This window comes from Saccopteryx bilineata, chromosome 5, assembly GCF_036850765.1.
Source record: "Saccopteryx bilineata isolate mSacBil1 chromosome 5, mSacBil1_pri_phased_curated, whole genome shotgun sequence".
NCBI classification, from domain to species: domain Eukaryota; kingdom Metazoa; phylum Chordata; class Mammalia; order Chiroptera; family Emballonuridae; genus Saccopteryx; species Saccopteryx bilineata.
Genome location: NC_089494.1, coordinates 25642339 through 25668708, shown reverse-complemented (window position 1 = coordinate 25668708; position 26370 = coordinate 25642339). Strand labels below are relative to the sequence as shown.

The window sequence follows — 26370 nt, the reverse complement described above, 5'->3', positions numbered from 1 at the left end:
CATTTACTAATCACTTCAACAGATGCGATGGTGATTAATTGTAGAATCTGTAGTATTTGTCCTTGCCCTGGCAAGCTGGAGTATGAGTTCTAGCAGCACATATACCAGTTTATGTTTCTCTCTTTGTCATAACTACTGCGCAGAGAGATTTCCAATGGGAAGAACTATTCATCACTGACAGGAATGAGTGTCTAAGGTGTATGTGGCACAACCGTAGAATAGAGCTTCAAACATGGCTCTTGACAAATCCTGCAAGACCCCCTGCTGGAATCCTGAGGGATGCTCCAGGCATCTGCATAACTTATTATTCTCTAGGGTTTGGCTCTGAATCCCCACTTCCTGGTGTTTTACCTTACTTTGTCAGGTCAATGTGACTTCTGATGACTCTTTTATCTTAAGGTCTAACTAGATCTGATGCAGGTGAAGAGGACTTGCTTCTCTTTTACTTTAAAAAGATTTTTGTGACAGAGACAGAGAGAGGGACAGACAAGAAAGGAGGGAGATGAGAAGCATCAATTTTTTTTTTTTTTTACAGAGACAGAGAGAGAGTCAGAAAAAGGGATAGATAGGGACAGACAGACAGAAACAGAGAGATGAGAAGCATCAATCATTAGTTTTTTGTTGAGCATTGCGACACTTTAGTTGTTCATTGATTGCTTTCTCACATGTGCCTTGACCTCAGGCCTTCAGCAGACCGAGTAATCCCTTGCTAGAGCCAGCGACCTTGAGTCCAAGCTGGTGAGCTTTTGCTCAAACCAGATGAGCCCGCGCTCAAACTGGCGACCTCGGGGTCTTGAACCTGGGTCCTCGGCATCCCAGTCCCATGCTCTATCCACTGCGCCACCACCTGGTCAGGTCCGAGAGAAGCATCAATTCTTTATTGTGGCTCCTTAGTCTCCTTAGTTGTTCATTGGTTGCTCTCTCATATGTGCCTGGACTGAAGGGCTGCAGCAGAGTAACTGACCCCTTGCTCAAGCCAGTGACCTTGGGTTCAAACCAGCAACCATGGGGTCATGTCTAGGATCCCACGCTCAAGCCAGCAACCCACACTCAAGTTGGTGAGCTCGCTCTCAAGCCGGAGGAGCCTGCGCTTAAGCTGGTGACCTCGGGGTTTCAAACCTGAGTCTTCTGCGTCCCAGTCCAGCACTCTATCCCCTGAGCCACTGCCTGGTCAGGCAACTTTTATTTCCCTTTTGCCAAGGTCTTTATGAGACTTTGGAGCTTACCTTTAATTGCTAGAGAAAGATAAGAAAAAATACAAAACAAAAACAAACAAACAGTGAAACATCTTTAATTTCTCAAACAAAACTGACCTGAACCTCAGTTTCCCTTTATTTGATTCTATCCAGGTCATCTCTGATATCCCATTGGGGATGGGAGACCCTCTGGGTTCCATTTACCATACAAGCCCAGCCAGCTGCAAGGGAGAGAGGAGAGGGATAGAATGAACACCATATAAGTGAGAATTCTGAGTGGAACAGAGTTCTACAAGAAATTATTTGCCCTAGTGTCTTTCCAATATATCTTTATGACTTAGTACAGGGTTCTTGCATATGTCTCTTAAAACTCCATTTGGCTCAAGGCATGTTGTACCTGAACTTTCGCTTCTGGGGGAAGGGTGGAGGGAGGGAAAGTGAGAGGTCAGTGTTGACCTTTGGAGGGGCACTTTTATGGCTTTTTTCAACAGCCCAAGCTGAGTATATAAATATGTCATGCAGCACATGAATCAAGTATATTGCCCTTGATTTAATTTAAAAAACCTACAACCTTAAAGCATGGAGAGTCTGATCTATATGCAGATAGTTTAATATAAATATAAATATATATCTGAGGAACAGGACTGCTCATTGCATCAACGTTCTTCCACGTTTGAAAAATCCTCTTCCGGAGTCCGTGCTCTGGAGACAAGAAGAACTCTAAATGTTGCTCTCTGAACCCTCTGTAGAGAGCTTGTGAGCTTTCATGAAGAAAATTAAAGATGCTTTTTCAGTGGTGAACTGAGTGGTGTTAAAGATATTGTATTTCCCCATGTATAAGACACACCCTTTCTTGAAAAATTTGGGGTCTAAAAACTGAATGCATCTTATACTGTGGTTGTGGCATTTCAAATGCCATAGATGGAACTGAGGGTGAGGCAATATATGAAAACAGTGATTTGTCATCAGACACAGATGAGGGCAAGCTAATGGATGGGAGTTTTGACAGTGATGAAGAGTTGTATGGATTTTATGATGCATAAAACCTGAATTCAATAACTTTATGTAATACTTTTTGTTTTCAAATTTCAGGTCCCAAAATTAAGGTGCATCTTATACATGGGACTGTCTTACACATGAGGAAATATGGTATGTGGGGGCAGGCACCTCTAGAAAGGGATTTGTAAATATGGAAAAATCAACAACTCAACACCCTTCAAGAGGTGTTCTATTTCTAAGACCCATTTGTTCCTAGTCCCCACAACTTAATTAGTATAAAGCCAGTAGCCTCTGCTACTATCACAGCTGCCTGGCCCATGCAGGTTTGCATTTGATTCGGACAGATGGTAATGAAACAATGGAGCCGAGAACTGGTGGGTCATTAGCTTTAATCCCAGCTTGCACCTGGTGGGCAAGAAATACACACAGTGGGAAAACACTTCCTTTTCCATTCAGGGCTCCCAAAGCCACTGATTTATCTGAGTTTCCTAGAACCAAAGGTTCTACCTCACCAGCCTATTCACTTCTGTTTCCCATCTCCTTCTCTCTGCACAAACTCTACACAAACTGGCTTCTCCTTCAGCACTCTGCCATCTTGGCTGCCTCTCCTCTCCTCCACGTGGCCTTACTCTGCTCTCCTCTCCCTGCTCTCCTAGAACGTAATAATTCTTCCCCTGGAATAATGTAATCTCTCTTCCTTTTAAAACTTTTTGGCCCAAAAGCCCTCCTTCAACACATATTAACATAATCACGCCCATCCCAAGCAAGAAGGGCAACTAATATTATCACCTGGGCAATGGGCTTCCACGTGGGCAGCACCGTCTTTAACAAAGTGAGCATAATATATTTTATCTGCCCAACAATTAGGAATTCAGTTGACTGCACCAACAACAAAGTAGATGATCCTGCCATTAGAGCACCATTATATCTGCACGGGGACATTACTTCGTGCAAGGTGCTTATTCCGGTGTCTAAAGGACAGTGAGCTTGGCCTTCACAGCTTCCCAGAATAGACTATACTGTATGTCAGTATGGATGCTTCTGTGACTGCTAATCAATTGATGTTTGTATGAATGACGGAATGCTGCCTGAGATGAGCTTTTCTAGATTAGTTGCCAACCTGGTAGCCAGATTACAAGAAGATATAGCTCTCATCAATCTCTCTCTCTCTCTCCTATTGTTAGAGGATACTTATTTCTACCAAAAGAACTAACTGATTGTGGTGCTCAAATTGGTTTAGATTACTTGGCAATACCAAGAAGAGTAGTGACAAAATAAAGCTCAGAAAACACTAACACTTCTTACTTAATAAGATGGCCATATAATTTATTTTCTAAACTGAGAAACTTTTGACACTGAAAAGGGGCAGGGTTAATAATTAAGCCAGAACATTAGGCATAAATCAGTACCCTCCTTTGGATGTGTGGTCATACAACTTTTTGACATCCTATGTGCTACCACTGTGCTAAGTCCTAAGGATAAAATGTAAATATGTTTGAATTTATAGCTAGCAGAGTTGGTGAGGTAAAATTGATCAGCTGAATGTAATCCTTATTTTCACTATACTTAAAAAATCTCATTTCCTCTACCAGATGTTTTCAGTCTAATTAGGAGGATTGAGAAGTATTGTTTTTCTGGGTCCTACTCTGTTTCCACCCTGATGATGTCTTTATTAACCTTTGAAATCTTTGCTTCAATTCATTTTACAACATGAGCTGTAAATAAATGGCAGGAAGAATTAGAACCTGGAGTTTCTAATACAAATTCATTTCTTCAGTAATTTAAAAAATGAGAAGATAAGTTTCTAAGACAAATACAAAGAAAAAAGTCATTTTTTCTAATTTTCTTTGCCATTGAGGTATAACTTACAAAGACTGAACAATGAATTTTTACTGCAGCGTAGATAAGATATACAACATTCTTGACATCTCAGAAGGCTTTCTTACGCCTCCTTGGGAAGCCATTTTGAATGATTTCCAAGTACAGCTGATATTCAAGATTCCTTGTCAAGATTTATATTTAGTCTCAAGCCCTTTGAATTTAAAGGCTTGGGAAAGTGCTTTAACAGCAGGGATTGGTAAATTCTCACCATGACTCCAAGGAAGAAAGGAAAAAACAATTGAATGGAAAAGGAGTAAATGGAGAGATAGAATAAGCTCTGTTCAGTTCTTCCTCCTCACTCCTTTCAGAATAGAAACATCTAGCTGTCTGCATCTTTAATACCATACTTTCAGAAAATAAAAAAGGAAGAATTACAATTTATTGAGTGCTCACTATGAGCCTGAGATACAACATCACACTACACGCTTTCAGTACATTTTCTCGCCGGACCTTCACAACCACTCTACAAAGTGCAGAGCAGTACCTTTGTCCCCATTGTACACTTGAGGAATCTCAAGTTCCAGAAATGTTAAGTGACTTGTCCTAAATCACACAGCTTGTAAGTATTGGAACCAGGATTCAGATATTTTCTGCCATCACAACAGTCGTCCGTTTGCACATGAACATGCTGTTCCAGTGTAAACTTCTCATCTATAAAAGATGGGGTTCACACTGGGTAAATAACTGAGGGATTGGCAAAGATTGTTCTCCAGGCAACACCACTTATTTGCAGTGTACAGCTAGTCAGGCAGATGGGAAAAGAGGGAGGACACAGCTCACAGCAGGCAGCCTGGCCCTCGTTTATTCCTTTATTTTGTTGAGGGCAGTATACTAACATGCAGAGGAGCTGCTTTGTGTCAGCACTGAATTGGCCGGAACTGTGGGAGATTTCTAAGAATCCCAGGACAATGTCATTTGCAGTCACTACAATTTGAAGATTTCTCCTGCTCTTAGAAGTTCCAAGAGGTGTCTACACAGGAAAGTTAAAAGAGAGAGACAAACCAATTATCTGGAGGTAGAGAAACATATTTATGTGAACCATCTAAAATTGTACTTTTGTAGGTCAAAAACAGTAAAATGTCTGCAGGACAAGATGATTCAACCCAATATTCCTGCAGTGGGAGAACATCCGTGATTGAGGCACATCTCTTCAGAGATACTATTCTTTCATTCTAAATCTTACGCTGTCTTTATAAACGGAGCCGGAGTCCATTTGCCTGGTCTTTACAACATGATCTTGAAAAATACCCTTTTCACTCTAAAATATCACCTTGTGTTCTCTCTCTCTCTTGGGAAGGCTTCATGAATTCCTTTCTAAAGAGAGATGATTTCAAGGATGTCAAGACAAAGAGGTGGCCTCCGTGAGGTGAGGCCACAGCTGCGCTGCAGGCTGGCTGGGCACTCAGTGTCCCTCAGGATGAACACGGCATGTGGCGCTTCTACTTGAGGAAGCTGCTCCTGGGGATGGCTTTGCCAGTGAGCAAGTGCCAGGCCTTCAAATGAGAGCAAAGGGACTTGGGGACTAAAATAAAACTAAACCAAATGGTGGAAACATGCTTAACTCCTTAATTTATCGAATTAGAGCCAACAGGCGCCACCGAGTAGAACATTTGCTCCCGTCCCAAATGCCAGGAAAGCAGCCGCGGAACTATTTCTAGGCTTGGCTCGGAACTGATGGGGAATGAACCAACAGAGGATTAGGTTTCAGCCCGGAGTCTCTGTGACCTGGTGACAGACTGCAGTCACTGCAAGTCTCTGGGCATCAAGTGTTCTTGGAGCACATACCTGCCCGGAGGAGATGCTTCAAGCCCCTAAGAGACATTCTTCTTCGCACTCCTACTCCATATTACTCCGCTTTATTGGTTTAACACTGGCGCATGGTTGCTTACATTTAAGTTTTCAATAGTTTGGTTAATGTGCATTAGGCTGGCTTAATGTTTAATCATAGCCTCTTAAGATTGCACTATGTCTCTGTAGAAAGTACAAAAGAGGGACAAAGCTACTTTTTGCTGTTCTGGGATCTAAAATAGTATGTAGTTTAGTAAGAGAAAGACATAGAAGACTTTATTCTAGGGCAGTGTATAGAATTCATGACAACCCTGACCTCCCCCGATTCTAGGCCTATCCCCCCCCACCCCCCCACCCCCCCACCCCCCCACCCCCCGTCAATCTACCACTAGCTGTCCTTGAATTACTTAACTTCTTCGGGACTATTTATTCATTTGCAGAAGGAAGCATTTGGAAATCTCTAAGGGTCTTGGAAGTGCTGACATACTATGTTGGGGCAGAACTGTAAAAGTACCTTTAAAGATAGGGTGCTGTATAGAGAATTGTTATATATAAATCTTTCCCAAATTAGCCCTTTCAAATTCTGCTGTTAGGTGACTGGTTAATATCATCAACTCCCTTTTACAAAAGTGGGGATTATTTTTCTAATAATTTAATTGAAATGTTTGCTGAGCAACTGTGCTAGGTATAGAAGCTTATCTGGGTTTGTTGGAAAGGAGTCTTACATGATTTAGGGAGCCCTCTTTACAAAAAGATAATTACAAATATGCAAAAGAGACTATTTAGAATGAGAAAAGAAATCATAATAAGTTAAAGGAGGCTTAGAGATTTACATTCCTTGCTTCTGAGTTCTCTTTAGGACATTTACTAGAATTGCTTACATGATGATGCTTCTAATTAAATACCCTCTCCCCCACCTAGATAGAACGTTCTATAGATTCCAGCAACTCCTAGTACCCAGTGGGGCCTGTGGGAGTGAGCAGCCCTAAAGCTTAAGCTTCATGGTGCTTCGAGATAAATCTGCCTCTGAATTCTTTAGGGAACCTAGATACATAGGATACAATTCCTAGTCTCAAGAACATGACAGTGAATTGTAGCCATTAGACTTCCTAAGAAAACCACTACCTGTTACTCATCTACTTGGAACAGTTCCATAGCCCAGCAAAAGCGTTCAAATGATGAAAATAATTTATTTTATTTAAATTCTTAATTTTGAAATTAATTTAGACTGATAGAAAGGTTGCAGAAATAGTTATGTAAGGTGACCATACATTCTTCACCTCCCTTAACATTCACATCATACAGTGTGCAATTACTGACACTAGGAAATTCACATTCTCGCAATAGTATTAACTAAATTACGAACTTTATTTATATTGTATCAGTTTTTCTCCAAATTTTCACCACTACTCTATTTCTGTTTTAGGATCCCATTCAGGACCTGCATTGCATTCAGTTGTCACGTCTCCTTAGTCTCTTCCTCTTTGTGACACCCCTCAGTTTCCCTTTTAGTTTTATAATTTCAACACTTTTCAGGGTACACTTCAGGCATTCTTTGGAATGTTTCTCAAGTTGTGTTGTTTGATGTTTTCTAGTGATTAGACTGAAATTATGTGTTTTGGGGAAGAATACTATAGAAGTGCTATTCTCCTGGGTTAATTCTATTACTTATTTTCTTGCTAAATTAGAAGCTGCTTTAGGCCAGACCCTTTGTCCACTTCCATATCCCTTAACTTTTCTGTAATGTTTCTTTACTGTGTGGCACCAAAAGATCGATGTTCCAAGTTCATCTTGTATTCTTTCTTCCTCAGCCGTGAAATCAATCACTTGCCCAAGAAGCCCAGTATCTGGTCTTTTTGATTAGTGTGCTTGATTAATTTTTTCCTAAATTCCTGGGTCTTGGGTAGGTTATTTCTTACAATAACTCAAATACACGTATTATCAATCACTAAAAGTAGGCCTACAAATTTCTTTTCTTTCTCTTTCTTTCTCTCTCTCTCTCTCTCTCTCTCTCTCTCTCTCTCTCTCATTCTTGCTTGCATTCCTTCTTTCTAGTGAAAAGAGGAGAGATAGACTCCTGCATGCATCTTGACTGTAGTTCACCCAGCAATACCTGTCTGGGACCAATGCTTGAATCAACCAAGCTATTCTTAGTGTCTGGGGCTGACGCGTGGACCAGCCCAGCCATTGGCTGCAAGAGGGGAAGAGCGAGAGAAGGGGAAGGGATGGGAACAGAAGCAGATGGTCACTTCTTATGTGTGCCTGATTGAACCTGGGACATCTGCACACCGGGCTGACCATCTATCCATTGAGCCAACTAGCCAGGGCCACATATTCCTTTTCTGAACTGCAATTGTAAAATAACCCATAACATGAGTTCTGATCACACTACCAAGGCTTGGGTATGTGAAGGACTTCCAAGCAAGCCGCTTAAGGCAGTTGCTAAAGGAATAGGTCATCCTTGACATTTATCCTTCCCTCATCTCTTGGGTCCACCTGGCCCCGTCTGTCAGTTCCCTCAAGTCCATCCCTTATGCACATTCTCACTGCCGCTTCTTGGACTTTCCAGGGCTATCCTGGGGCACTGTCCAGCCTCCTACTGGTGTTCCTGCCTCTAGACTTTCCTTTCTCCAGCCCATCCTCCAGGTGGAAGTGTAAGTAATCTTTCCATTTGCAAATCCAGCCTTATCATTTCACTCCACTGAAGACAGAGAAGAGGATGGTTTTTCTGCAATTTTGTGGTTTTGAGCATCAATGATATGGCTCCCTAATATGGAGAAAAGTGGTTATCAAATTCAAGTGTAAGTCACAATTAGGTGAGGGCTTGTTGAAGCCCAGACTGATATGTGTATCCCTCAGATTTCAAAGTCCCAGGCCTGAGATGGGGTCTGAGAACACGCATCTCCAGCAAGTTCCCAGGGGGTGCTGATGATGTTGGTTCAGATAACCAGTGGCCAACAACAGAATATGCTAACTGCTGAACAAGATACCCAAGAGCCTTTCACAACTAGGTCTGTTCACTTCCCTCCCACCTCTCTACCTTTTCCTCCAACATGCTGACCCCTTCCTCATCTTTGCATGACTCTGCATGTACTGGTCTGCCATTTCCTCCTTGTCTTTTACATTTTTCTACATTTAGAGGATGACTATACTGGGACCCCTCTCTGCAGTCTTCCTTAATTCCTGAGCCTCAGAAGGACTGTCTCTTCTGTGGTTCAACAGTCACTGGTACTTACTATGAGAATGACAGCTTGGTGTTGGCTTTAGTTGTTGACTCGCGTGATTCTCCCAGTAGTCTATGAATTCCCTAAAGCAGGACGGTGCCAAAGTCTTACTCAGCTTGGGCTGCTCAGCACCTAGTCCTCATGGAACCAGCACAGAACAGGAATGTTGTCAAATGAAACTCAACATTTTCAAGGAAGACATTATGCTTTTTATGTTAAAGCAGCTAATAAAAAGTTTACAATAACACCTCAAGATTTATTACTGTTATATTTACTGGTGGAAAGGCTATTTTAAGTAAGAGTATACTCTAAAATACAAAATTAGCCAAATGACTTAGGGACTCTGATCAGTCCTTTAAAGCAGGTTATTAGAATCTGCCCTCTTACAAGTCTGGCAACATGGCACAAAGTGAAACAGGTTTGGCAATTTTGTGATCAAGATGATTAATTCAGTCCTCATTTCTGCCTGGGCTGTTCATCAGCTAAGTAACTGCCAATTCCCTTTTGCATTCCATTTTTGCTGTCAACATGTGTCAGCTGCTGCAGTGACCACCCATAGTCTTAACCACACTACACTGTACTACTTAACTGGAGAGCCAGAGTTCTTAACCAACCTTTGATGGTCATTAAATAGACTGGATGCTTTGTGAACGTGAGTGGAAAACAATCACACATTAATTTTCACAAAATTCTAACTGAAATTAGCATTTCCCTCATCTACTAATGTAGGCAACAAACACAGTTGTAATTGTTCTACTTTAGGCTTTATCACTGATAGAATCACCCATATTTTTATACCATGATAAGTTATTTATTTTCATCATTACTTCAAAATTATGATCGTTATCAGATACACCACTAGATTTTGTCATTAGACATGCTAATAAAGAAGCATGGATCTTACACACATTTAAAACTACTCCTCAGCCATAAGAAATGGTGATATATTGCCACTTATGACAACATGGATGGACCATGAGAACATTATACTGAGTGAAATAAGTAAATCAAAACCGCTAAGAACTATATGATTTCACACATAGGTGGGATATAACACTGAGAATCACAGACACAGGTAAAAGTAAAGTGGTTACCAGGGGGAGGGGCGTAAAGAAAAAAGAACTACTTTGGTATCTATATTTCAATATAGTTGATTTTCTTTGTAATCCTACCTACGAAAGTTATTTAAATATTTAAACAAAACTCCTATGTACTTTAATGTATTAAAGCATTATTCTGATAAGGGATCCATAGCCTTCAACCGATTATTAAAAGGGTTCATGATACCAGAAAGCTTAAGTGTCCCCATTGTAGAAGGTAAGGTTAAGATTGAATTCTGCTGACATCAACTTCACAGCCATACATTTGGTAAGATAATTTTTTAAAAGCAGTAGAAAAAAATTCAAGTTCACTCTAGATGCTTCAGCTTCCCTTTAAGGAGTTCATAAAATAATAGAATGGTTAATGAGTTGTAGCAGAACATTTTCCTCTATTATTGTGTACAAACTGCAAGTGAAATAGTCTTTGACTTCTTGGGCTAAATGCTCACAGTGCAGTAATAGTTAAACTAATTTCTAATGTCTCATCTCATTATAGTGCTATGCAATAGTCTCTTTCAATTTTAAATTGAGCTTCAGGGAAGATTAAATACTTCGGTATTCCAGTTTGTATAAAATTTCCAGATCCACACAAATTAAACTTCCTTTGTCTAAATGACCCTAATCATTCTAATTTAACTAGATGGAGTTTATTTCCTTTTGACAGAGCTTGTCATGTTGAATCTTACCCATGGAGATGAATAGCATGCCAAATGGGTAATAAGTATTCCAGATGTTGCCTTGCCACTTTCCAGCAAAGTTGTTAATAAAAATCCGTTGCTTCTTGTTTCTTTTTTTTTACCCTCTAATATTGCGGAGACTATAAACTTCCTTTCTCCTTATTAAGATATGGTGATTTAAAAGTCCAGCAAATGGTCTGCTGCAGAAGAAGGGGATTTTTATCAAAGCACCTGTCTGTCGTGAATGGTAGATGAGGGACTCTTAGGACAGTGTGAGGTCTGGTGGAGCTGTGGATGGGAGGGAGTAAAGAGCAGGAAGAAAACTGGGACAGAGCTTTGAGTGTAAAGGGTGTGTCTGTGTGCGTGTGTGTTGGAGGGGACTGAACAGCTCAAGAGCCATTTTCTTTACTCTGGGCTGGAAAGAAGAATAAACACGGGAATAGCTCCCATGACAGCCACTTGGTTAAAATGGACCTGCCTTCCCTGGAGTGTGGCAAGAAGCCTGAAGGCCTCTTTTTTTTTGTACAGAGACAGAGAGAGAGTCAGAGAAAGGGATAGACAGGGACAGACAGACAGGAATGGAGAGAGATGAGAGCATCAGTCATTAGTTTTTTGTTGCAGCACCTTAGTTATTCATTGATTGCTTTCTCATATGTGCCTTGACCGCAGGCCTTCAGCAGACCGAGTAACCCCTTGCTCGAGCCAACGACCTTGGGTCCAAGCTGGTGAGCTTTGCTCAAACCAGATGAGCCCGTGCTCAAGCTGGTGACCTTGGAGTCTCGATCCTGAGTCCTCTGCATCCCAGTCCGATGCTCTATCCACTGCGCCACCACCTGGTCAGGCTTGAAGGCCTCTTGATTCACCTGCTATCCACACCTTTGCCCTTCCCTTGCAGTAGCCTGGAGCGACTTCCAGGCAATGGCTACAGCCAAGATCCTCTCAGGATTTCAGGTGTCTTCCCTCAAGGCTCTGACAGGAGGGTGTGTAGTCGGAGGTGGAGAGAATGTTGGTGCTGGAGCGGAAGCAGAGCCCAGACAGAGAGCCCAGCAGATACAGGCCTTGTTCTTGGACACTTCTAGATAAAGGCGTGCCTTTCCAGGCTCACTGGAAGAAGCTACCTTTTCTTAGGTATAAACAAAATAGACACTCCGAACTGGGAAAACCAAATAAGACTAATGAAATGATAATTTTCCAGTATGATGGCTTCACCATTCTCTTTCAAAAGACTGCACTTGGTGAATTTTAAGTGAATTTTCTTTCAATAAAAACAAAAAACACCACCTTGGGCTCCCTTTAATCTTGTCCTCTCTCCTTTTAAAATTAGGGGGAGACTTTGGTATTTCTAAAAGCATAAAAGTATGGTTTTATATTACTCTGGAGAAAGAAGAGAGATCTAAATAACTGGTAAAATGAATAAAGTTCTAGTCCTCAGAAAACAGTGTCAACTGGCATCATTAACACAGATTGGAATAATCTTGTCCATCCAGACTTGCACCCTCCCCCTCTCCTGACTTTGGCTCTAGTTAATAACAACCTGACATCTGGTTTGAACTTTGAAGTGGAATGCCATCTTTGTTTTGAAGCTAGTAGTTGTAGCATTTCCAATATGTTAGAATATGTTATGTGGATTTTTTTTTTTTTGATGTAGAAGCCACTTTCTCAAATGTCAACAGAGAAATGCTATTCTGGGTGCAAGTATTTTCCTTCTCATCGTCATTATCAATTTTTCAAGTTCATTAACAATTGAAATTATTAAACTGAGCTCTGCTGACATCTGCTGGATAAAATTTGTTTTTCATTATATTACCAAGTCAGTAATTAAACCAGTCAAGCAAGGCTGTACTAAATGAAATAGAAAATAGAACTGAACCAAACCTAAGATTGTTAAGCAGCATGTAATAACCCTAAGTAAAGGTTGCTATGTCCATTCCTCTAGCTGGAAGGACCATATTTCAGTTTGGTGGTTTGACATGTATTTTCTGAGTGCCTTCTATGCATTAAACACTGTGTACACAGTGGGGACAGGTCTTGGACAGGGCCCCTTTTTGTACAGAGCAGAGGGTGTGGTGGGGAAGATGTATATATCCAAACCGATCACTTCAGAAAGTATTTTATCCATGGTGCCTTCAGTTTTAGCAGCAAGACATGGTGCTATACTCATTGTTCCAAGGACATCTTGGTGGAGGGACACACCAGAGCAGTATCATTTTATCCGTTAGGCAATGCATACTTTTACTTTGTACTAGGAATTTTTCATGGGCCTACAAATATATGTGTGTGTTCTAAAACAGAACAAGAAAGCAACAACTTGTAAATTAGATGCCTACAGAATACGTGATGTTAACCTCACTATTTTAAATTTACTGGTTCTCAAGGTTAACTTCTGAATCATGGGAGGGACGTTTCAGAAGATTGTTGGCGCCCAGCGCCAGAGCTTGACTTGGTAGATCTGAAGTGGGCCCTAGCTTCTGCATTTCTAACCAGTTCCAGGTGATGCTAATTAGTGTTGCTGCTACCGCAGCTGCACTTTGAGAACCCACCGTTGAGAACGTTAATTCACCTTTGTTGGCTTGAGCACCCAGGTAGTGGTAACACCATTCAATGAGTTAGGAAATTCAGGTGAAGGGACAACTTGCATGCTTGAGAATATTAGATGTAGAAAAGATGACAAATTTGGCTTTTTTAAAGGAAACAGAAGAAAAAGCCATCCAAGCCAGACATACAAGAGAGTCTTTTTATGTGTTCTAATAAAATGTGAATACAATTCAATTTTAAACTGGGCAGGTAAGAACTTGTGACATATAAAGTAGCACAAGCTGTGCATTCACTGTGGGAAGTGGTAAGAAGTGCACTGTGGGAAGTGGTTGAGATCTCTGGACCGATTCCTGGTACAGAGCACCCAGGCGATTGCCTGTGTGAACAGGAGTAGGACCACACTCACTTGCATCAGCTCTTCAATTTAGGAGAACTAATGGGCTTTTCCTATTTCTGATGAAGTTCCAAGCTTCCTGGGTCAGCCGTGTTCTTACAAACTGAGGTGTCCCTGGATAAATGATCTCTGAACTAGCCTAGACCCATATCACTTTATGAAATTCTCATTTAAGAAACATGGCAAATAGATGATGGCAATTAGGAAAAAAAAGGACACCACTAATGTACTTTTACTACTGGGAAAACACTAAGAAAAATGTTGAAAAACGGAATGAGATTGATCTGCTTTTGGGTTAAAAAAAAAACCTTTAAAAGTTGGTTGGGCCTGACCAGGTGGTGGCGCAGTGGATAGAACATTGGACTGGGATGTGGAGGACCCAGGTTCAAGACCTCGAGGTCGCCAGCTTGAGCATGGGCTCATCTGGTTTGAGCAAAAGCTCACCAGCTTGGACCCAAGGTCGCTGGCTCGAGCAAGGGGTTACTCGGTCTGCTGAAGGCCTGCGGTCAAGGCACATATGAGAAAGCAATCAATGAATAACTAAGGTGCTGCAACAAAAAACTAATGACTGATGCTCTCATCTCTCCATTCCTGTCTGTCTGTCCCTGTCTATCCCTCTCTCTGACTTTCTATCTCTGTATAAAAAAAAAGTTGGTTGGCTAATAATGTCTCTTAATAAATTCTTTCTCCCCCCCCCCCACTGAGAGATGGGGAGGCAGGGAGGCAGAGAGACAGACTCCCGCATGTGCCCTAACGAGGATCCACCCGGCAATGCACTGCTTATCTGGGGCCACCGTCCATTGCTCAGCAACCGAGCTATTTCAGTGCCTGAGGTGAGGCCACGAAGCCATCCTCAGCGCCTGGGCCAACATGCTCAAACCATTTGAGCCATGGCTATAGGAGGGAAGAAGAAGAGGAAGAGGAAGAGAGAAAGCCAGAGAGAGAGAGAGAGAAGAGGGTGGGGTGGAGAAGCAGATAAGCACCTCTCCTGTGTCCCCTGACTGAGAATTGAACCCAGGACCTCCATACCCCAGGCTGACACTGCACCGCTGAGCCAACCAGCCAGGGACTCCTTATAAATTCTAAACAAGAGGCAGAGGAGTCTAATTTTTCTCATACAAGCCTTGACGATTCCAGATGACTCAAATTCATTTTTTAGTATAGTTATCTTCCATGTGATTCTCATAAAATCAGAAGCTTATGACTCTTTGGATTTAAAAGTTTCTAAATCCTTGGCAGTTTCTCATTAAAATTATTAATATACATTTACTCCACGTCCATTACTTTCACTCGCTACAATCACCACCCCAGAGAACTGTACTGCCGTGACACTGGAATTGAGTCTCATCAGAAAGCAGACAGCAGCCCCTCCAGCTGTCGTGCTCTGGCTCCTAGGGCTGTGCTCTTCTGATTCACATCAGTCAGTTCCTTCAGCGCTATCGGTCAACTGTTTTCCTCCCTCCCTCCCTTCTCCCTCCCTCCCTCCCTCCCTCCCTCCCTCCCTCCCTCCCTCCCTCCCTCCCTCCTTCCTTCCTTCCTTCCTTCCTTATCTAGTCCCACCACACTCAAAGTACGCTCTGTGGACAGCAGCGTGCAGCGTGGCAGGGCCTGTGAGCTTGTTAGAAATGCAGACTGTCAGGCCCCACTGGGCTGGCATTGTGGAATCATACTAACAAGATGCCCAGGTGATTTGTGTGCACACGTGACTGAGAAGCCCCGACCTCATTTTTTTTTTTAACTAGTTTCCTTGAATCTCATAAACTTTTATCTTTGTTCTTCCATTACTCACCCAAAGCCAGTCCTGGTGAGGTTCCATGTCACATCAAAAATATGTGTTTATTTTTATCTCCAGATTTAAAGTCTTTTGTGAGCAGGTGTTATATCTTCCTGATCCTAGCAAGATGCTGTATTGAGCATATTCTAACAGCACAGTGAGTATTATTTGGGTTGAAGTTCTTCAAATAAATTGCTGTGTTGGTCATCAACCAGTTTTAAGGTGCTAATGACTAACAGCAGGTTTGACGAACTATCACTTTGAATATATTTGCATTTTAAACAGGATTCCTGAAAGAAATGAATTTAACCTAAATCATTAATAATGCTAATACTGGGAGTTTCTGAGAAGTCAACCAACTAAGTGGAAATAATTTGGGAAGCAAGTGATTTTTTGTCCTCAAATTTCCCTCCATATCACCTATCTTTAAGGTGATCCAAATGACAGAACCCCAAGTGTTTCTGGGCTGGCTGAGTGGCTTTTAAAGTGCCTTCTCCCTGCAGGATTATAAACTCCATTATCTCAAAATATAGCCTGAAACCACAGGTCACCTGAGAGACCTGGGCATTCTTGAAATTGGTGGAGCAAAGAAAGAGCAGGTGTGAGTGTGGGGGGGTGGGATCTGGAGGGTAACAGGGATGTTAGGGTACACTGCATTGCCACTCCTTGTCTCACTTGTCACCAGACTGCGTTGTCAGAGTAGGGGTGTCTATCTCACACACACCGCGGCCCCAAAGCCACCAGGCACCTTGCATACAAACACACCTGTGTCCAATGACTTTAGGTGATACGATGGTTTTCAAGCATGGCTTACGGCATGATTAAATAAAATGGCATGTCTGTATCCATATAAACAGACATCCCAGCTGCTCAGACTATAGTATACCAGCAAGGGGGAGCGTGTTAGTTCTGAGAGCACAACTTTCACAATGAGCCACATTAGTATTTTTTTTTTGAGTGACAAATGCCTTTCTTAATATCCCAGCTCCATCAGAGAAATTAGGCAACTGTGACACTACTTTATAAATGGATTTATCAAGAACCTTGCCTTTCCCTGCATAATGACTATGTACCTCACAAATGCTTTCTCTAATGCTGTTTGTAGAGCGATACAGCACAGGCTGCGGATTGAATGTCACCATGGTTGTGATTTGCATGTGGATGAAAAGTTAACACAATGCAGAAATGGGAAATTAAACCAGTTGACTACGAGCAGAGGTCCTGCTAAGATCCATTTCTCTGTTCTCATTATTTCCCCTCATGGTTTATTGTATTTCCTGCTTTCTCCCATTACTCACAAAACTGTCAAATGAGTCCCGGAGGATGCATGAGCACGAGGCTTCTGGAAAAGTGTTTCAGCGGCTTACATAATGGGACCAATGAAGCCAACGTGTTCTCCATGGTAAAAAAGCCAAGGTCCTCTCACTGTGTTAACTGACCCTCAGCTTTAGAAAGAAGCAGGCGGGTTTTCATGAGAAACAGAATGAGGAAGCACATTATCAAGGGACTGACTGTTTGGCTTTTTTCAGTTAAATGATGCTTAGGAGAGTCGAGTGTTCATGAGACTTTTAATAACATTGATTCTACAGTGGGAACTATCTAGGGAAAAAGAAATGACACAAATATTATTATTCTATTCAGAGAGTATGAGGAGGCAAAGGTCTTTTCTAATACAAAGTTAGAAAAAAAATAAATCAAACTACCATTGGTAAGTTGCAGGAGATGAATTACTTCTTTAAGTTTTGTTTGTTTATGAAATGACAACTGTGGTGAACTTCACGTGCCTGTCATTGTTTTTCCTCTGGCAGGAAGGTGAGCCAGGGAGAGGTAAACCAGAGAGCAGCGCTAGGTGGCCTGCCAACAGAAACGCAATCCCGTGGAGACAGCGGGGTGCTCCAGGAGTCACCGTGGTCTCCAGTCGACTCCCGCAAGCCTGTCCTCTGCGGGCCTGGCTGCCCACCTCCCCACACGCCACACCGCCATCTCAAGTGAAGTGAAACTGTGTATTTATCCTTAGGTCTTATGAGTCATTCAGACAATAGAGTAGGGATATGAAGGGCATTTTAATCATATCCAGCTGATGACAAAAGTCTAATTCAGGGGTGAAAACAGTGTTTTATAGTTTGGCAGGTCTCTGCTGTGCTAAGTGACACTACATAGCTGGGCCATGAAAATAAGTGGTACAAAGTCATGCCAGGTGATTCAGCAAAATTCCCTTCCAACCTCTGCATATACATTTCATAATTATGCCTCATTTAATCTCCTCCTCTATTCCAAGTGCCTTTCAGAACTGGTCAGCAGGGAAATCAATTTCTAGAATTAGGCCTTTAGTTATTAACCACAGGGTGGATTCTCGTATGTATAACACACTGCTCTGCTTGAAGTTTAGGAGGCTCCTCCTAATTCTATAATGATCAGATTTAAAACATTTTTCTCTTTTACAGCTCTATTTTCAGAGAGTACTGTAAATCTTGTCTGACCCAACAATAAAGAAAAAGTCAAGGAAAAACGCTAGGGAATAAGTGTACAGAGAAAAAGCCATCAGTTACCACTGAAGGATAATATTGTTAAGTTTAAACCAAAGCAAACAAAAAGTGTATGACAATAGATAGCCCTAATAATATTTTATTGAAAACCTGTAAGTCAAATCCTTTATAGAACACAGAAATACATATGCCCCAAGCCCTTCCCTATAAATGGCAATATAACATTGGCGTGGGTTCCCTGAATGTCCCGAACACTTTGTTTTATACCTAGAGGGGAGAAACAGTTCTGCAGCTTAGCAACGCAGAAACGGGGTGCTTGGACCTATTTAGGGGAAGCAGAATTACCATCAATGCAGTATGAGTAACAAAGGACCACAGATGAGTTCTAGTAGCCAAAGGAGATGATAAATGCCCACTTTTCACATCTTGTATTCAAAATCAGCTAGTCGAAGGCAGGGCATCATAAGAGCAGACGCAAATTAACCTGAGCACATAGAATCTCTGGCCATTTAGTTACATGGGGAAGCGGTAATGAGGAGAGAAAATGTCCTTGGATCCACTTTTACCTAACACTCTTATCTACCACGAAGGCTTTTGATGCCAAACAACTGGTATTGACATCAAAGATCAAAAGGGAGCCAAATGACTCTCAGGATTAAAGACTGACAACTTGGATGAGACAGAGCCCAAAGGGATTGATGAAAATAGTTATGATAATGTTAACTTTTTCTCCGTGATGAGAAGTTAACTACTGCAGTTTTTTCATTACTGCAGGAGCAGGAACATAGGACACGCTAAATGAACACTGCGACAAGCTCTTAAGGTTTTACAACCGAGTCTTCAAGGAGATAAGAGATACTACTGAGTTTTCAGGAGGCAACTTTTTGGAAGGTTTTTTTTAACCTTCCCGAAAGAAAAATTATGTGATTAAAAATGCTATAACAGAAATACAACTGAAATGATACCTCTTCCTTTTAAAACTAAGAAAACTAGCGTAAATGTTTTTTTCAGTTTCTACCATGATGTAAAGGTACTGGTCTTAGTAGCCTTTGCTGAAGTTTAAAATCCTATCAAACTTTCTTAGCTCTTAAGTATAAAAAAACCCATCCAAACAAACAAACAAAAAACCCCTAATGGCACAAATATGAAATTCTACCAGTTTTATAAGTCCTTAAAAAACAAAAAAATAAAGTACCTTAATTGTATTTGTATTGATGAATTTCATAATTGATGACAGTAGCCAAATTGTAATTCAAATATTAACAAGAATCTTATTCCAATTGTTCTTCTCTCTGCCTTGAAGTCTTCCTGGGGTCAAATTAATGAAGACGTTTGGGGAAACAGTGTGATCAAGTCTCCAGCTAAGAGGAAATGTGTTTTGTTCTTTCTCCCTTAGTTACTAGAATTGCCAAAAGTACAGGCTCAGTATAATAAGACATTTCACTAAACTGAATGGGTTTTATATTTTCAGGTTGGACACCCGGCCAAAGTCAAAGGAGCTTTCCTGCGAACACTGACACCAGTGATCTGAAACGCCCGTGAGAAGGGCAGGCTCGCACACAGCTATCAGCAGCTCTCAGAAACCTGAGAGGCACGAGGCTGTCCCGACCAGCGCCAGTCACAGAGGAACAAGCTAATCCTAGGATTTGAGCACTGGCTGTTTTTTCAGATCCTATTGTTCGTAACCTTTAAAGGGTCAGTCAATTTCCAATAATATTAGCTATTTTGGTGCTAAACTGAAAATAATAGGGGACTGCTACCTGCAGGAACCAACACACTCAGAGGGAATTTGGTTCAAAGTTCCAATAAAAAAAAAATGCCATTTTTACGACGAGAGAGCCATGAGACAGGCACGTTTTAAATTCTTAGACACTGTTATTTATTCATTTTTAAAGCTGCAAAATGTTCTAAAATGGGTCAAAACAGAACAAATAAAACAAGCCTGGAAAAGGCAGCGATGGAAGGACTAGAAGCTGATGAGTCAGAACATCTGTACAGGTTCGAAGCCCCAGCGATGATGCTACATATACTACATAAATACCTCACTCTGAGGGCGCAGAAATCGATAAATGTTAAGCCTAAACCTATGAAAAAGGAGGGTCCATTTACTCTAAGCACGATCACTGATTTCAAGCAAAAGCTTAGTGTTTTGTTTTTTTCCACATTAATGGATAAATATATATATATATATATATACACACACACACTGTACCCCTCCCCCCTTCTAAGCATAAGTGGAATGCTGTACTACTTAGTGAAAAGCCCCACATCCAGACAGACTGCTAGGAAGGGAAACATGGCTCGCATCAAACGGCCAGCACTAAAGCACAGTCATGGCCAAGCAAGGAAAATACAAGTCCGAGTTTAGAAGGTCAGTCGGACAGGGGGACTCAAATTTTCCATTACAACATATTCACATGCAGGACACTGGCGTCCTGATCTTACACTAACTCCAGAGAACAAACAAATGTAAATAAATAGTTACAAAATGCATTAGCTTATTTTAGAAAAAAACAGTAAACTCTTATTATTAGCTTATGTAGAACTAACCTTCAAATCAGAATTTTTCACAACCATTGCATTTTGGAAATATTTGTTAAAAAATGTTGGCTGGAGCCTGGATGCTTTACTAACAAAAAGAAGCAAATTTCCAAGTATGTTCATGTCTAGTTAAATAAGTGTTATGAATTTAAAATACAGTGTCTGGGCCCCTAGACCAGCTTGCACTCCTGCAGTTTCTGCCCTGGCAGCAGCTATATTTTCGTCCCCTCTCCTCATGACCACACGGAGAAAAGCAGATCCGTCAAACTGATCCGCTAACACAGAGCAGAGGTAGCGGGCACTGTCTGACAACAAGCTGTATTTGTCTTTCTTTGCCTACATCTAGTTTCTTTCAAACAGTTTTAGAACAGTAGCAGATGGTTATATTCATAAGCCTGAAAGATTTCCTCCACATCATAAAGTACATACACATATATGCCCTCAAAATAGTCTCTATCACCCAACATCCTTTTTGGAAGAAAGTGAAGTTAAAGTTAAAATGTTTCCTTGGGTATTTTAAAATAAAAGTAAATGATAAAAAAACAAAAAGTGAACTAAAGACAAACTCTGCAAAACATCAAATCAAAGCGCAGGGTTTGACTCCGTTTCCTTGGACAGCAACGGGCATCGGCATCGGCGGGTCCGAGACACGAAGGGCCTGCGGCGAGTCGCAGGGCAGGCTGTCCCTTCACAGCTCGAAGGCGGGGAACCTGGCTTTTGAGGGCACGAGGAGGTCAGCCAGGAAATAGACTGTTCCAGCCATTCCTGAAGGAAGAGAAGAGGCAGAAGTTCATACACCACACGACTCCAGTTTAGAGGGGCTTCATTTTGCAGCATCCGCCACACTGCGGTGTCACTGGCAATGGTTAAGGAAGCAGGCTGTCTGTACAGTCCTGGCAGGTCGACATGGGAGGAGATGACCGGTGAGGAGCTCAGCCGCATCATCCCAGGGGAAGACCGGAGGGAGTGCAGGCACCCGGGACCAGAGCACAGCCCGCCCTCTCCGTGTGTGACACCACGGCCGCCTGCCCGCCCGAGCCTCAGACTTCCCGTTTGTGACGTGGCGCTCGTGTCCAAGCGGTTCACGGAGACAGTCTGTGGGGCGCCGCGGAAGGCCTCGCCTGGGCCTGGCCCCGTGAGGGAGGCACCATGTGACTATCAGTATTAGGTGTGGTAGTGCATGTGCTGAGTTTTAAGTTGTTGAATTAGGAAATAAGGAAGGAGTTTAATAAATGATTATAAAATTAATTTGTTGATAAAATTCTGACTTAAATCCATTAACTACCAAGCAGAGAAGTAGATGCTGATACAGGCAAATGAGTAACATGTGAAAAATACCTTCAAAGAGGGAGAAGGGCGTGTCTGGTGTTCTGCATCCGTGTTCTCCATAATCTAAGCACCATTCAGCAAACTGAAAGTGAGACGAAGTGAAATTACTGTTGTGATTTCTTCCAAAGACCCCCAGAGTCAGTATTCTCACAAGTATAAACTATCTTCAGGGCAGAGAAAAGGGGTTACACAGAGAAGCAGATGGCCTGAAAGAGTATGAAGTACGGTGGGAATTTCCTGAGCGTCTGAGCCACGCAGCTCCGGGTCAGCGCAGAAGAAACAAAGGAACACAACCACCTGCATCTTTCCTTTTCTCCCGCAAACGCTGGGAAGCAGAATTACATCCTTGTAAAAGAAAGCTAAGTCCATTGAACGGTTTTGAAGGGCTTTCTTAAAGAACTGCGTCTGTCTTCCAGATATGGTTTAACAAGTGAAGGGGTTAAATCAGGTGACCTGGAAACCCTTCCACAGCCTCCAGGAGAAGGCACCCTTCCCCGCGCTGGGCCGCCTACCTTACAAGCTCTGTACAGGTACTTGGGGTCCTGCGTGAGGTTGTACAGCGCCAGGAAGGCGTAGGCGTTGCCCGCAGTGCCGTGGCACAGCCCGTAGCCCTTCTTCAGCAAGCCGTGCTGCCAGATCACATCAGCACACTGGGAGGCTTCGCGGAGGTACTGCTCCTCTCCGAACACCTGCGGAGTCCAGGGGCACAGGTTCATTTTAAAGGATATGAAAGGCAATTCTATTGCTACTCCTTCCTGATAGGGAAGGAGAGAGGTGAGGGAGGGAAGGAGAGAGGGAATTAGTTTGGCAAGAAAGGATAAGGGATTTAGAGCCACAGGAGATGGGTTATATCTGTGGGGACAAATCACAAAACTTTGCTAGTTATTTTTATATTTTTAAATACCGTATTTCCCCATGTATAAGATGCACCATTTTGGAAAAATCTGGGGTCTAAACACTGGGTGTGTCTTATACAGTGATTATAGGTTTTTTTACTTGCGTTTCCTGTTTTTTCATGGTTGTTTTTGTGCTCATTGTCGAAGACAGTGATTCATCATCATCAGACACAGATGAGGACAAGGTAAGGACAAGCTAATGGATGGGAGTTTTGACAGTGATGGAGTTGCATGAATTTTATGATGAATAAAACTTGAGTTCAAGAACTTTATGTAATACATTCTTCTTTCAAACTTCGGGGCCCAAAATTAAGGTGCGTCTTATACATGGGGAGATACGGTAATGGCATGCCCTTGTTTGCCTGTTCTAAGTTTTGTGTGTGTGTGTGTGTGTGTGTGTGTGTTCTTTGGTAACAGCGATGCCCTTCACTATAAAAATGTTTCTTTACACACTGAAAGAGAAACTTTATAAAATGGATTAAAAAAACTAATTTGGTTATAAAACACTATATTTTGGCAGAAAAATAGATATACACCTTTACAATTTTTGAGAACTCCTATATCTTAATCGAAGACTTGAGGAACATTCTGAGTAGACATTTAAATATCTCATTGCAAACTAAGTATCCTTAACAATAGAATAAGGCAGTTTAAAAATATTTACTGAGTTTTTAAGTTATATTTGATATACTAAAATCTTATTTAGACTATGAGATGCCAGTCTACAGATCTATAATATTAGATTTAGCACTGATAGACATAGATATCTTGGTTAACTTCTAAAATATTTTCTCAAATAAAACTTTCTTTCATTACAGCTTTATTATAGCATGCCTTTTAGAAGTGATACTGATATTTTTATTATGGTAAAATGTAATATAAAAGTTACCATTTTAATTACTTAAAGTACATAATTCTGTGGCATTAATCACATTCACAGTGTTGTATCACCATCGCCACTATGAGTTTCCGAGACTTTTCTGTCCGGGCGAACTGAAACTCTGTACCTGTTAACCGTAAATCCGTGCCCCACCCCTCAGCACCAGCACCCGTAACTTCTACTCTACTTCCTTTCTGTGTGAATTTGCCTGTTCTAGATTCCCCCTATTAACCACCACATCATTTAAGTAGAATCATACAGTATGTGTCCTTTTGAATCTGGCTTATTTCACTTACACTGTTTTAAATTTCAATTTCAATACATGCATGCTATAATATGGATCGGAAGTTCATTCTCTTGTATGGCTGAACACTATTCCATTGTAGGAATGGTCCACATTTCGTCCATCCATCCATCTGTTGATGGACACTTAGAATTATTTCCACCTTTTGGTTGCTTGAATAATGCTGCTGTAAAACATTGGTGTACAAGTGTCTGTTTGCATCCTTGGTTTTAATCTTTTGAGTAAATACCCCAAAATCTACTTGGCAGTGAGGCAGTCTCTCATTCTACGACATAATGTCTGCTCTGGCACAGATGGTACTGGGAGAATGAATTATAATCCATTTAGTAAAAGTGATCTGAGGTCTAACAAGTGATTTATCCATTCTATCTTTAAGGATTATGCATAAAACTAATTTTAAATTATAGAATTTTATGTTATATTTTCCAATTTATTTCTCAACGAGAACCTGCACAGTACCTTGTAGGCCTGGATGAGCATGTAGATCACCCCGGGGGAACCATGGCACCAGTGGACCAGCAGGTCTCGTGTGTCGCCCACACAAGGAGGGTAATTTCCGGAAGGGAATTTCAGCTGACAGACGTAGTCGACACTAGGTTTGACCAGACTGTGTAACCTTCCATGGCTCAGCTGAAGGCTGGGCTAAAAATGAGAAAGGGAATTATGAGTTCTGCTGAAGCAAACAGATTTTTCTGAGCCCTAGGAATGAGTTTAAGCCATAAAAAAAGCAGGACCAAAAGAATTGAAAGTCATTAAGAAGTTCTAGATTTCCTCCAATTATTTCACTTCCTGGAACTAAAACTAGGTTATCAGTTAACTCTTGGGCCTTATATCCATATTATTTTTCAGTATTGTTATCTACATACATATAAATAATTTTCTTAAGTCAATGCTTGAGAAAGTAAGTGCAATCGAAGTTTGAACAGCTAATGCATACATTCAAGCCCCCAAAGGAATCACAAACAAACCAAGCACACCTTTCATTATTACAGTGAGATGTTTCCAATGGGAGAGGATGCTCACAAGTCAGGAGATCCCAACCCTCTGTGTGACTAGAACAAGCCTTTCTGGAACTGACACTTAAGAAGGATGATTCTGATACAACAGTGCACAGATTCATGGCACACAATGACATAGGGCATAAGTCTCCATTTTTGACATCATTTTTAGTTTCTTTTCGGTCCTGTTCTTAATTCTAAGCACTGCTCACATCTTTAAATGACAAATTTGAGGTGCTTTCTTTGCCGGGCAGGGGTGAACTCGTGGTGATGGGCTGTGGCGGGAAGCACAGTGTGAAGCTACGGGGGCAGGGGATTAGGCCACACTGATGAGAAGGCTCTCGCAGATACTGAACGTGCACACGTCGGCTGCACTTTATCCAAAGAATACTGTTCCAGTTCATTAAAATGCCAGCACAGAATGAGTGGATTCTCCTCAAACTTGCAGGAATTATCCAAATGGCCAAAGAACATTTGCTTTATGCTGATATATAGACACCTCCTGAAATGAACTATTAGGATAAAAAGGAAATCACTTTGAAGATACTAATCTGCCAATGGAAAACGCAGTAGCTGGTCTCCAGATTTCTTACTACAGAAAACAAAAGGAGGCAGAGGCTAAGGCGCTCCTGATGACCTGCTTCAATAACCGCGGGGGTTCAGTCACTGACACATGCGACTCTGACTCGCCTTGAAACTTTGGAAGACATGAACTCTCCTTTCCTGACAACTTTTAAGAATTTATATTTATTTCTGGAAATAGAGAGCCAATGAGAGGATATGTCAGAAAATAGCAGAATTTAATTCTAAGTTATTGATATCCCTAATCAAACTCTTGAGAAGTGCAGAATAAATACAGCAGTTGTTCTCCTACTGCCACTATCCCTCGAAGTGTGGCTTTGCATTTAAAAGCAGTAGCCTTGAGCTGTCCAGTGTCCCGTCACTGTGTAGCTACGGGAGAGGGCAGGTCTGACACTGTGCCTTATTGCAGCCGCTACTCAAGCAGCTCCTAGTGTCTGTCTCAGCACCACCATGGTGATCACTCTCAGGAGGCCTTTCCTTTATGTCACACTGCACTTTGGGAAGGTGAGGGGACACCGTAGCTACCATTAAAAATCAATTTTCTTTTGCCATAAATTCTTATTCACAAGTGCCAATTTCTCCTTAAAGAGAGCTAAATAAGCCCCCAGAAATGATGCTTCCATGAGAAGTCCTCTTCTGACCGCCCTTCTCAGATTATGCTGTGCTGGCCGCAGTGCATTCAACTTGACTTTGGCGGATGTCCCCGATAGTATTAGATCTGAAGAGCTGCCGTGGAGTACAGCCTATTCAGCTACTTCTCGGGTAGGTTACACAAAACCCACTGGA

General features: G+C 41.7%; 1 protein-coding gene across 2 annotated transcripts in view; it reads right to left on the bottom strand.

Annotated features, from left to right (window-relative positions):
* Positions 1-18395: 18395 nt before the first annotated feature.
* Positions 18396-26370, bottom strand: part of LANCL1 (LanC like glutathione S-transferase 1) — a 51539-nt gene continuing 43564 nt past the window's right edge. For both annotated transcript variants that reach the window (XM_066279552.1, XM_066279550.1), the window contains exons 7-10: positions 24464-24646; positions 22437-22613; positions 21934-22006; positions 18396-21360 (exon numbers count right to left, since the gene is read on the bottom strand). In XM_066279552.1, the coding sequence (XP_066135649.1) occupies positions 21284-21360; positions 21934-22006; positions 22437-22613; positions 24464-24646 (510 nt within the window). In that variant the 3' untranslated portion in view covers positions 18396-21283. The remainder of the gene's footprint in view (positions 21361-21933; positions 22007-22436; positions 22614-24463; positions 24647-26370) is intronic.